Here is a 10301-nt window from a genome sequence, read left to right as displayed (position 1 = left end):
CATGGCCCACACCTGGCACTGCTTCTGGACCCTTTGTTTTCCTAAGGAAGGTGGGAAAGGAAATGGTTCCCTTAAGCTCCAGATGCCAAATCATCCCTGCCACTTACCTTGAACTGAGATAGGGAAAGAGTAAGGAAAGGAATAAGAAAAAAGGGAAAAAGTCTAACTCCTTGTTATGCCTTAGTGATTTAGAATGATCAGACAGAGAATAAGATCTACAGAGATAAATTTAAAAAATTGAGCATGTAAAGATCTTTATAAAGATTTTACAGAAAACTGAGCAATCTAGATGTGACAGGCCATAGTTCACCTATCTTTAGCAGCCCTGTAGATGCCAATGAACACTGAGAAAGTACAAAAATATGCCTTTATTTCTGAGAGTTTAAATGTGCCCCTTTGGCACAAAGAGCTCTCCCAAACAATCCAATGATCTGCTCCATGCCCTGATGGGAGGAGGGACTCGGTCATAATTTGGACAGCGAAGAACAGCAAGAAGGAAGCAATGGACCAAAATATACAATCCCTGCGGTCGTACGACTTGCCTGTTCCCCAGAACAGGAAACACACAATTCTCTGTACATGCCTCATTAAATAACCTCATTAAATAGCAAATCTGAAATGTACAAATTTACAGACTGAATCATTAAATACTCCCCCTGTGCCCTCCCCTGTGCCTTCCCTCCTACTATCTGCAGCCACACTCTGAGACCACCATGCCCTCGTATTTGAACTTGTAGGTGACCACCCCTGCATCCAAGTAGAGAATAGAGATGGGGTCGAGTTTGGTGGGCACGCAGCAGGCCTTGGAGGCTTTCTGGGGGTTCTTTAGGTGAACCAAAGTCTTGACGATGGCGTGCTTAGTCGGTGTGACGTGCTCTGTCAAGGGGTAGGAGCACACTCCGTGGCACTCGTAGGCTTCGTACCCTGCCGGGGCGATGATCCAGGAATCCCAGCCGATCTCCTTGAAGTCGATGTAGAGCGGAGTCTTTTTGCAATAGTTGCCCTTTGCGTTCCTGCGGATGCGGGCGGTGGAGTCGTAGATGATGTTGGAGCGCATCTGGAGCAGCGCCTCCTCGCCGGGCTGGTCGTGGAAGTGGCCAACCTCCAGCTGCTCCAAGTCCATGAGCTGCTCGTGGTCTATCATCTCGTTCAGCTCTTCCTTCTCCTCCTTCTTGTCGTTGCTCTGGTCGTCGGAGTACACAACCAGCAGGGGCACGTGTTTGGCCTCAGAGTTGATGTCGATGTCGAGTTTCCCCTCCCCGTCCCGCTCCTCCCCTTCCCTGCTCTCGATGTGAACCTCCAGCCGGTGCGTGGTCAGCCCGGCCCTTCTCCAGCGCCGGATGGCCTCGGTGACCTCAAAGCTCTCCCACTCGCTGCTCGTGCCATAGATCTGCCTGGATGCCAGGGCCATCAGCTTTCTCTCTTCTCCTACCCCCATGTGGACGTTCTCCAGTACTTCAAAAATGGTGACTTTCCTGTCCAGCCCCTCGTAGAGCATCTGGTCCCGCTCCACCAGGGTGTAGAGCCTCAGCTCGGCCATGGTGACCTCCTCATGGTGAGGGATGGAGACGTTGAAGAGAAGAGGGTATTTCCGAATCCCTGTGACACCAGTAGGATGGGAATCCAAGTCTGGAAAGGACAAAGATCAGATACTTTAGAAGGACGTCAGTACATCCAGAAACACACGCACTGAAGTTTGTCCCACATGTTTTCCATTGCTTGGTTTCAGCTAAACAACTCTAGGAAAGTGTTTTTTCAGCACTTCCCAAAACTGTACTTGGAGAAAAGGCCAACTTTATTTTAGATGTCAAAGGACATGCTACAGACCATAAACCTGGATTTAGACATTTTCCTACTAGCCCCAGCCCTTCCAGAGAATTCCTTCCCAGTTGGAAGGATTATATATCAAAAATGTGTGGCCTAATACTTAAATACAAATCACTCCTAGGTTGCTGCACAGCAACTATTTAAAAACAGGGAAAAACTTTCCTCAGTGTCAGAGGAAGGGAAGAAGGGGGTGGCACTGGAGTGAATGTGAAATGGGCGATGTAAAAGCTGCATGTGCAAGGATCTGTGTCTGCTCGGTGTTTCTGAGCTAACAAGTATTTCCTGCTGCTCAGACATCCCTCAGGCACTGCAAAGGCCAAGCACTGGTGGAGGAAAAGTTGCTCTGAGAGATGTAAAGGCTCCTGGTTGGGAAGAGCAGGTGGTGAACACCCAGTGTGACCCTCCAGAGCATCAGTCCTGCCACAGACCCAGTGGGCTTCAGGGGAGCAGTCAAACAGGGCACTCAGCCAGGCCCCCATGGCAGCTTTAGTTGACAGAACATGTAAGAAGTACAATATCTGCCTGTCCTGTCTGTGCTTGGTTGGACACAGACAAGGTGCAGTTCTGCCACAGTGCAGGAACTGGCTCCCTGGGGGGATTCACTGCCCCCTCAGAACCCAGAAAACACATCAGGACACAGCCACTGTAATTTCTGCAAAGGCAAACTCTTATCTCTGACTACTCCGTTTTTCATATCTTTGTAGGAAACTGACACTGATAAAACCGCAAGTACTGGCCATGCTCCACCAGTGCACTTAGGCAAGCAGTTAATTACCATCAACACATGACTTGTCCTGCTTAATTCCAGTTTTGAGGCTTTGAGGTACCTGCCTTTTTATTTTTTAATTTTTTTTTCCATTTTTAATTTTCATCTGTTCATAACTAAAAAAATGAGGGGTGATTCTGCTTCCATTTCCCTGCATGTCAGTTGGTAAAGGTGGTGCACAGTGCCAGGGTAGGAGCAGACTGGGAACTAAAGACAATGTTATCTAAACTGAGCTATAATCTCCACACTGGAAGTAATCTTTGGTGTTTCCTAAACCTTAATATGCTAAAACAAAGCTTACAAATAAGGCCAGGGTGGAGAAATTCCACTTGATCATATGGAAGATGAACACAAGGAATTTCCCAGGAGGAAGGGGAAGGCCACACCATGTGTAAGAAGCTGAATGAGTGTTAGCAGGGCAGGAGAGATGATCCATTCTAAGCCAGGTTGTGACTCTGCTCTTCAGCTGGAAAGTGCATAGGTGAAAGATCTCCTGCTGTTCCCAGTGCACCCCTAGGAGGGTCAGGAAGGAAGATTTGGAGTCCACAGGAAAATAAAATTTTCCCATGGGACTTTTATTCAGGTATTAAGAACTGATTACAGCCCCATTTACAACATTATGGTTCATGGTTTAAAACAAAGAGCAAGTTCCAGTCATGCAGCCTGTTATATTTCTATAATAAAGGATTTAATGGAAAATAATGAAACTACCGTTACTGCCAATTTTCAGCAGGAAAGGAAACAACAAAAATGTCATGGTCTCTTTCTCCTGTCCTTATCATTACAAATAATGAATTTCTCTATCAAAAGAGCTCTTTAGCATGAAATGGATGGTTCTTGGTTTCACAGACTTTCAGGACACATAGCAAACATTAACTGCATAGTCCTTCAACCGTGTGCAGTTATGAAGCTGGGTTAACATCAGCAACCTGACTTCACATCGTGCTGGTTTGGATTGGAGGAGGGGAGAGAAACACTGAAATGGCAGAAGCTTAAGCCAAGTTTACCTCATCTAGTGTAGAACGTCTGCAGTGATGACACAGGTATGGGATGGCACAGAGCTGCCAGCCCCACCTGTGATGCTGGCAAAGGTCAGTCGGTGCCACTTCAGTGCTGCAAATCTGGATTTCGGTTTTGCAGATGGAATGATTTCAGAGTTATGTCCCTAAACTATTTTTCCTGAGTATATTGTTCTTGGCATTTTTTATCCCATTAATTTTTTCCAAACAGTGTAAACTGAGAAGAGAACAACCCCCGTCCTGTGCGTGTCCTCACTCCTGCGGGTGTGAGACGGGCACAGCTCTGCAGGTGAGCATCTGGGCACCACTGGGCAGAACTGGCTTGCCACCAACCCTCCAAAGAACTTCTCCACACTGGAGAAGGTGTCTAAAGAACCTTTAAACCACAAAGTAGTGCCTCTTCAAATCAGAAACTCGCTGCTGGTAAAAGGTGCCCGGGCCTGGCAGGAGGTCGGAGCAGAGCAGGGCTTTGGGATTCTCTCCTGGCATCTCACTGCACTGCAGAACTCAAATGACTTCCATGGAGCCTCCCTTCATAGCTCATCATTTTGAATATGCAAATGTTAGAGAAAAAGCAAAACTATCTTTGACTTCACTAATTAAAGTAACAAAGCATGAGAGAGGCCCTGTGGCAGTTTGAACATCTGCGTGTGCCCCTGAGAAATTACACATGAATCAAGTGGAGTAATGGGAATTTGGAATTGGTTAGTTGAAAAACACTTTTAACATAAAACCTGTGTTGGTGTAAGAAGGCATTGGCAAATTACTGATTGTTAGTACTGAGGAATTATTTCATCCTTGTTGAACTGAGAGGGAATGATGAAGGAAAAACATACAGGGAAACGACCTAAGGGCACAATTAGACTTCTTCAGATTTTGTTTGTTTGTTTGCTTGTTTTTATTAGGAAACACTTTGGTCCTCCAAAGTAAAGCCTAAGGGTTATCCAATATTCTACTTCTATGTATTTGCTGGACTGTGCTCCAGTGCCAAAGGAAGAAGCCATTACAAACACCACAGGGATCAATAGTGACAGGATATTAACAGAAAGCTGTATTTGGTTAAGCTCATAATATGAAAATATTGCACCCCTGAACAGTGTGTAAAAACATCTCTTGCCTTCATTTCAAATACCACTGAAGGTACCCATTTGAAAAACCAACCAGCTAACTGCAAATGATGGGTGTCATTATGGGGATAAAGAAAATGATGCACCAAAATTATATGTGGTGCTGCCCAAATACGAAAGGCATATTTTCCCCCAAAACCTTGCAGTCTCCAGAGCAAAGGACAAGGGATCTGTCCCACAAGATGTGGGATCTGGGCAGCCCTGGCACACCCAGTGTCAGCTGCCAATTTCCAAGACCATCCTCACCTAAAGGCCTTTTTCTCCAGCTCAGCTCGTGCTCGGTGACTGGTCAAGACATTTCGCTCTGACTCTAAAGATGCTCATTTCTATTCTCTTCTCCCAGAGATGCACATTTCTTACCTTCATTTTTGAAGCTCCTGATGATGTTTGCAGAAGGCATCGATGTCCTGTCAGTGGCAAACCTGTTGTACAGCTCTAGCATGTACTCTGGCGGGTCCACCTTGGCCGACTCGTGCAGAGGAATGTCAGAGAGGTTCAAGGTCTTCAAAAACTCGTTCTTCATATTCTGGAGCAGCGTGTTGAAATCAACCCCATCCTGCTCGGAGAGAATCTCGTCGAAAAGAGGTGCGTCTTCCTCCAAGGAAGAGTGCTCCAGGCTCAGGATGGGACTGCAGGCTGCAAGGTGAACCAGGAGGGAGAGGACAGCCCACAGCTGGAGCACAATGGAATCCATGGCGCCGCTCGAGCCTCCAACCTCAACGGGCTCTGGCTCCCGTGAGGGCGAAGTGGCCGTTTTATCCCCTGGGTTGTGCGCGGTTCGTGTCACACAGAGATGACAAGTTTGGAAGCTCTTGTCTTGAAACTTGTGATCCGTCCTGTCTGTCTCCCCCTTCCCCCTCCCCAAGACCAGGGCCTGGTAATTGGATCTGACTTGCTCTCTGCTATGGCCGCCTTGCCTCCCTTATCTCGGGCAGCGTGAGCTGCTCACCAGATTTGTTGCTATCTCGCAATCCCCTCTCCCTTAATGAGCGTTTTGTAAACATTCTGCGCAGGACACTCAGAGATAGGACAAGTTTCTCCTTGGAGAGGAACTGCCCTTTCTCTCTCCCTCCTGGTTGCTGACTTCCTCCGCCGTGCGTGAACGACTTTGCTCCACGCAGATTTCAACCAACACGTAAATTCCACAGAGCCTCTGTCCAAGTGCATCCATTTCACACCAAGGGCAAACAACAGCTCCCTCAAGGTAACAACCCTACCCTTTTCCAAACTATTTTAGAGTCAAGTCTTTATGGTACACTTACAAAGGAATTTCTTTGGGAAAAGTTCCGTTCTGTGCTTGTCCAGCACAAAGCCCGGGACAAGAGCTCTCGGTTCACCCACAGCACCGGAGTCGCAAGGCCCTGGATGTGGAGCAGCACATGAGCTCAAGACGAGCAAGGAGAATAGCATCCTGCAAGGAGCAGGGAGTTGGACTTGGTGTTCCTTATGGGCCCCTTCCAACTTGAGGTATTCCATGATTCTATGACTGGAGTATTCACAAACGATTCAGAAAATCTGCACTTCCTTCTTAGTCACATATATGTGACTTGGCAAGTTACAGTTTATTCTCAATCAGCCCCAGCATTGCCAAACAAAAAATTATTAAAAGCACACAAAGGCCAACAGACAACTCTGATTTCAGCTCCACACCAATTCAAACAGCTCAGAGACACAGTGCAGGGAACATGGAAATGATTTTGCACAAACACGTGCTAAAATTTACATGGTTACACATAAAAACACGTGGCTGCATTTTTATGCTTTAGTGTGCAAATATCAACAAAACGTGAGCATTGTGCATGCAAAAATAGGGCTGGTTCATACACGTTGTCCACTTAAATCTGCCTGTCCTTCACAGGCTTTTCCCCAGTGCCCTCGTTCCGGCAGCACGGCCGGAGCTCAGCTCCTGTCCCCGAGGGGTTCAGCATTCAAGATAAAGAGGAATTTCTGCCCCTGCTGCAGAGTTTTTCTTTTCAAGCGCTAAAAACTTTACCCAAAGACTAAACCACTGACCTGCTGGGTTTTCTGGACTCTGCTTTTTGTCTGAGCACATCCATTGATTTGTTACCCCATCTCTGCAACCTTACCCCTACTTCATTAGCTCAAATCTAGCACTGGCAAAATGGCCATAAATCCAACTCACAATTACAACCATACTGAGGTCATGCCTGGTTTAAATTAATACTGTATTATTTATTAAATATCAATGTAACAGAGTAAATTATATTACATATATGATAGAATAATTAGATAATAAACATATAAATATATATAAGTAATGTATAAATATATAAAACAAATAAAATAAACAAAATAAATATATAATAAAGATATAGTAAAGATATATGACAGAATAAATAAAAATTAATATATAATGAAGATATATAATAATATAAATAAATAAATAAAATAAATACCTCTGTGAAAATCACATGCAGTGTTGATGTCATGGAGGCAGACGTTGCCATGGTATTTTAACCTCATTTAAAAATATAATAAAATTAATATCTTTGTGACAATCACGTGCAGTGCTGATGTCATGGAGCCAGACTTTGTCATGGTATTTTAACCTGATTTTATTCAACTTTTCTTCCTCTGAACAGGGGGACCCTGACAATAGAAGGCAAGTGTGTTATCAAGGTCCCTGTTTTTGCTACAGCACATTGGAAGTAGATATTTGAGCTTAGCGAGATTAATTTAGACCTCGTTGTGGAGTTTGTAGTTACCTGTGCAAGATTATCTATAAATCCTCTGCAGCCTTATCAAAGGCCCATCTCTGGATATTGTGGTTTTCCAGAGCTAAGAATGGAAAACTTTGGGAAATCTTGGAGCAGTTTGGGTCACTTTTGTTAATTAACTTTGAGAGAAAAGCACAGTCTTCTTTTTGTTGGAGTTTCATCACCCAGGTAAGGGTTTTACTGCCAGAGGAAGTGAGATTAACATTAATAACTGTGAGAATAGATTTTGCCTCAACTCTTTGATGCAGCACAACGGTTCCTGTAAAGGGAAATCTTTGGGATGGAGATTCATCCTGAGAGTGATAACACCTACAGAAATGGTTTCCCTTTTAGTGTTCAAATATTCCCTTCAGAAATGCACTGATTCCATGTAAGTATGCAGATATTAAATTAAAGAGTGAAGCACACTGGAAGAGCTGCTGCACTGGGGTCTGTGGTGCTACAGGGCTCCTTTCCGAGGGCTTGGGGTTTTCTGTGACTTTCAGAGCTGAAGGGCTTGAATTTCAAAAAGGGTGTCTTCAGCAAGTTTTTAGCTGGGTCTCCTCTCTCACTGTGAACACATTAGCTTTTTGGGGGACTGCACTCAATCAGACACTGAGTGAAATTCTTCTCTCTGTTACTCTGTTAATGCAGATGAACAGTTCTAGAGCCAGAGGAGATTTCCTGTGTTCTCTCCCCTTTCCTATGAATTAAAACTTAGCCTGTTGTGCAATCCTGGATCCCTGGGTTTCCAGCAGTGACAGAAGCAGCTCCGACCCTGCCCAGGAGCAGAGGCTGCCTGGGAGCTCCCTGAGCCCTGTTCAGCCTGACACATTTCCTGTGAATCTGTAACTTCACACCCTGCAGATATAACCATGTAAAGTAAAAAGCAGCATGAGCACGGTGCTCTGACATCGATTTCCTAATCCCCAAGTGTGTCATCTTGCTTCAGTGCCTTGTTAGGAACAATCCCTGCTCTGACGTTCTGAGTGTCTTTGCATTTCCACTGTCATTTTGATAACTCCCTGAACAATACAGAGTGCAGGGAGTGCAGGGTTATACACAAATCAGCTTCTGCTGATTTTCCTGACTTATTCCATTTAGACCCTGCTGGGAATGTGCCAGATGAGGAATACCCAGAGAGTAAATCTGATATAGAAGCAGCTTCCTGCTTCCTTGGGCTGCAGGCTGACGGATTCAACACGTACATAATTATTTTTTTCTGAATTAAATTGTTTAACACAATGGCTTTATTTCATGTCACCAAAATGAAGAGGTTTGTCCTTTTTTCCCACGTGAACTGCAATTTCCATGCACAAAAAGTGTCCTAGAGAGGAATTGCTCTCAAAAACATCTGTGCCGAGTAGATTACCTGAGGTAGCTGGAGAGGGAACATTAACAAGCATCACTTGTTAATCATGATTAAATCTGTGGCATAAACAATGACCCAGTTGCATTAGCAATAAATGGTGCATCAGGGTCACAGAATCCCAGAATGTGCTGAGTTGGAAGGGACTCCCAGGGATCACCAAGTCCAACCCTCAGCCCTGCACAGGACCATCCCCAAGAGTCATCAGGCAGGCTGAGCTACACAAAGGTCTCTCGGCCCTTGCTCCTGGGAAGCTGGTGTCCATCTCTCCAGTTAATTTGCAGTTGTACATAAGAAAATGCAGCTGCTGAAAGGTCAGGGCTCTGCACTGAACCCTCCAGCACTGGGGACCAGCACCCAGCACACCCAGCTCCGGGGAATTCGTGCTTCGCCCTTCCTGTTGATCTGGCTCGTGGTGGAGGTGGCACTACAGGCTGGAAACGCTCCATTCCTGTGCCATGGTAAGAACTGGAGGGGAAAATCATCCCAGGAGCAAAGAGAAGCCTTTCCTGCTCCCAGGGCTCAGCAGAGAGGGCAGGAACACACGTGTGGCCGAGGCTCTGCAGCCGCTCCCCGGAACAGCTCATTTGTCCAAAGGGTCAGTCCTGAAGATTGTGGGGCTCCAAAATAGCCTCTAATCTCGGGCACCCCACAACTTCCTCCCAGCTGATGCCCCCAGGGCTCCTCCTGTCAAGAGGCAGCAGGAGAGCCCAGCTGCAGCAGGAATGTGAGAGGCAGGAGCAGTGCTGAAAGGCTGGGAAGTGAGGCTGGGCTTCACCGAGTGTCAAGGTCGAGGATACACGAGATCCAAAGGGTGTGATGCTCCTCTGGGCCAGAGGAAGTGGGGAGAAGGAATGTGAAGTGTTTCTGAAGCCTCCTCAGCCTGGTTTTCGGGATGGAGGAACACCTACTCCCACCAACATGCTCAGATGTTGGATCAGCCTGGGATGTGGAGCCTTTCATTGGAGAAAGTGGATAATGTTTGCTTAAATAATGGTTAATGTTTGTGTCCTGGGCTTCCTGGAAATGAATAGTTCCTCAGGGAATAAAAAGTAACTTTTCCAGTTAGTTACATAATGTCACATCTAATTTCCCCACATGTAAACTCAGGTGGATTGGGGTTCAGCAGTCCACACCTTAACAAATTTAATTAAGACCTTTAAATTAGATTATTATTATACATTAGAGGGTTTTTTTAAATGTGAAAAAAATGTTTCTTTGTTTGCATTTTTTTTTCCTTTTTCTCTAATTGTTTTAACAGAATCTATTGAAAAAATCTCTCAGAAAACACCACCAAGCAAACCCACAGAGATTAAGGTTCCAGTAGAGGGAAACAGAATTGTTCTCAGATTAAATACAGAAGCATTACTTGAAGGAGAATATTCCTTTGAGTTGCTCTTTTTTTTTTAATATTTTAAGATATTTGCTGAAAAAAATTCCATAAATAATATATTGGAAGGGGAGAGGATATTAAAA

At 45.2% G+C, this 10301-nt stretch overlaps 1 protein-coding gene across 1 annotated transcript; it reads right to left on the bottom strand.

Annotated features, from left to right (window-relative positions):
- Nucleotides 1-353: 353 nt before the first annotated feature.
- On the bottom strand, nt 354-5675 carry BMP10 (bone morphogenetic protein 10). The gene is made up of 2 exons (XM_032712456.1): nt 5100-5675; nt 354-1629 (listed from the first exon to the last, which is right to left on the bottom strand). Exons 1-2 carry the CDS (start codon nt 5431-5433, stop codon nt 686-688), a joined length of 1278 nt encoding a protein of 425 aa, XP_032568347.1. The 5' UTR covers nt 5434-5675; the 3' UTR covers nt 354-685.
- Nucleotides 5676-10301: the final 4626 nt, after the last annotated feature.

The sequence above is a fragment of the Chiroxiphia lanceolata genome, chromosome 28, assembly GCF_009829145.1.
Source record: "Chiroxiphia lanceolata isolate bChiLan1 chromosome 28, bChiLan1.pri, whole genome shotgun sequence".
NCBI classification, from domain to species: domain Eukaryota; kingdom Metazoa; phylum Chordata; class Aves; order Passeriformes; family Pipridae; genus Chiroxiphia; species Chiroxiphia lanceolata.
This window is presented reverse-complemented; position numbering and strand designations above follow the sequence as displayed.

Bases quoted from the DNA above. Each gene is read 5' to 3' on its own strand.
- BMP10 (XM_032712456.1), bottom strand. From the start codon at position 5,433: ATGGATTCCATTGTGCTCCAGCTGTGGGCTGTCCTCTCCCTCCTGGTT. The intron at 1,630-5,099 runs GTAAGAAATGTG...TGTCCTTTCCAG, and splicing joins CAGGAGCTTCAAAAATGAAG to ACTTGGATTCCCATCCTACT.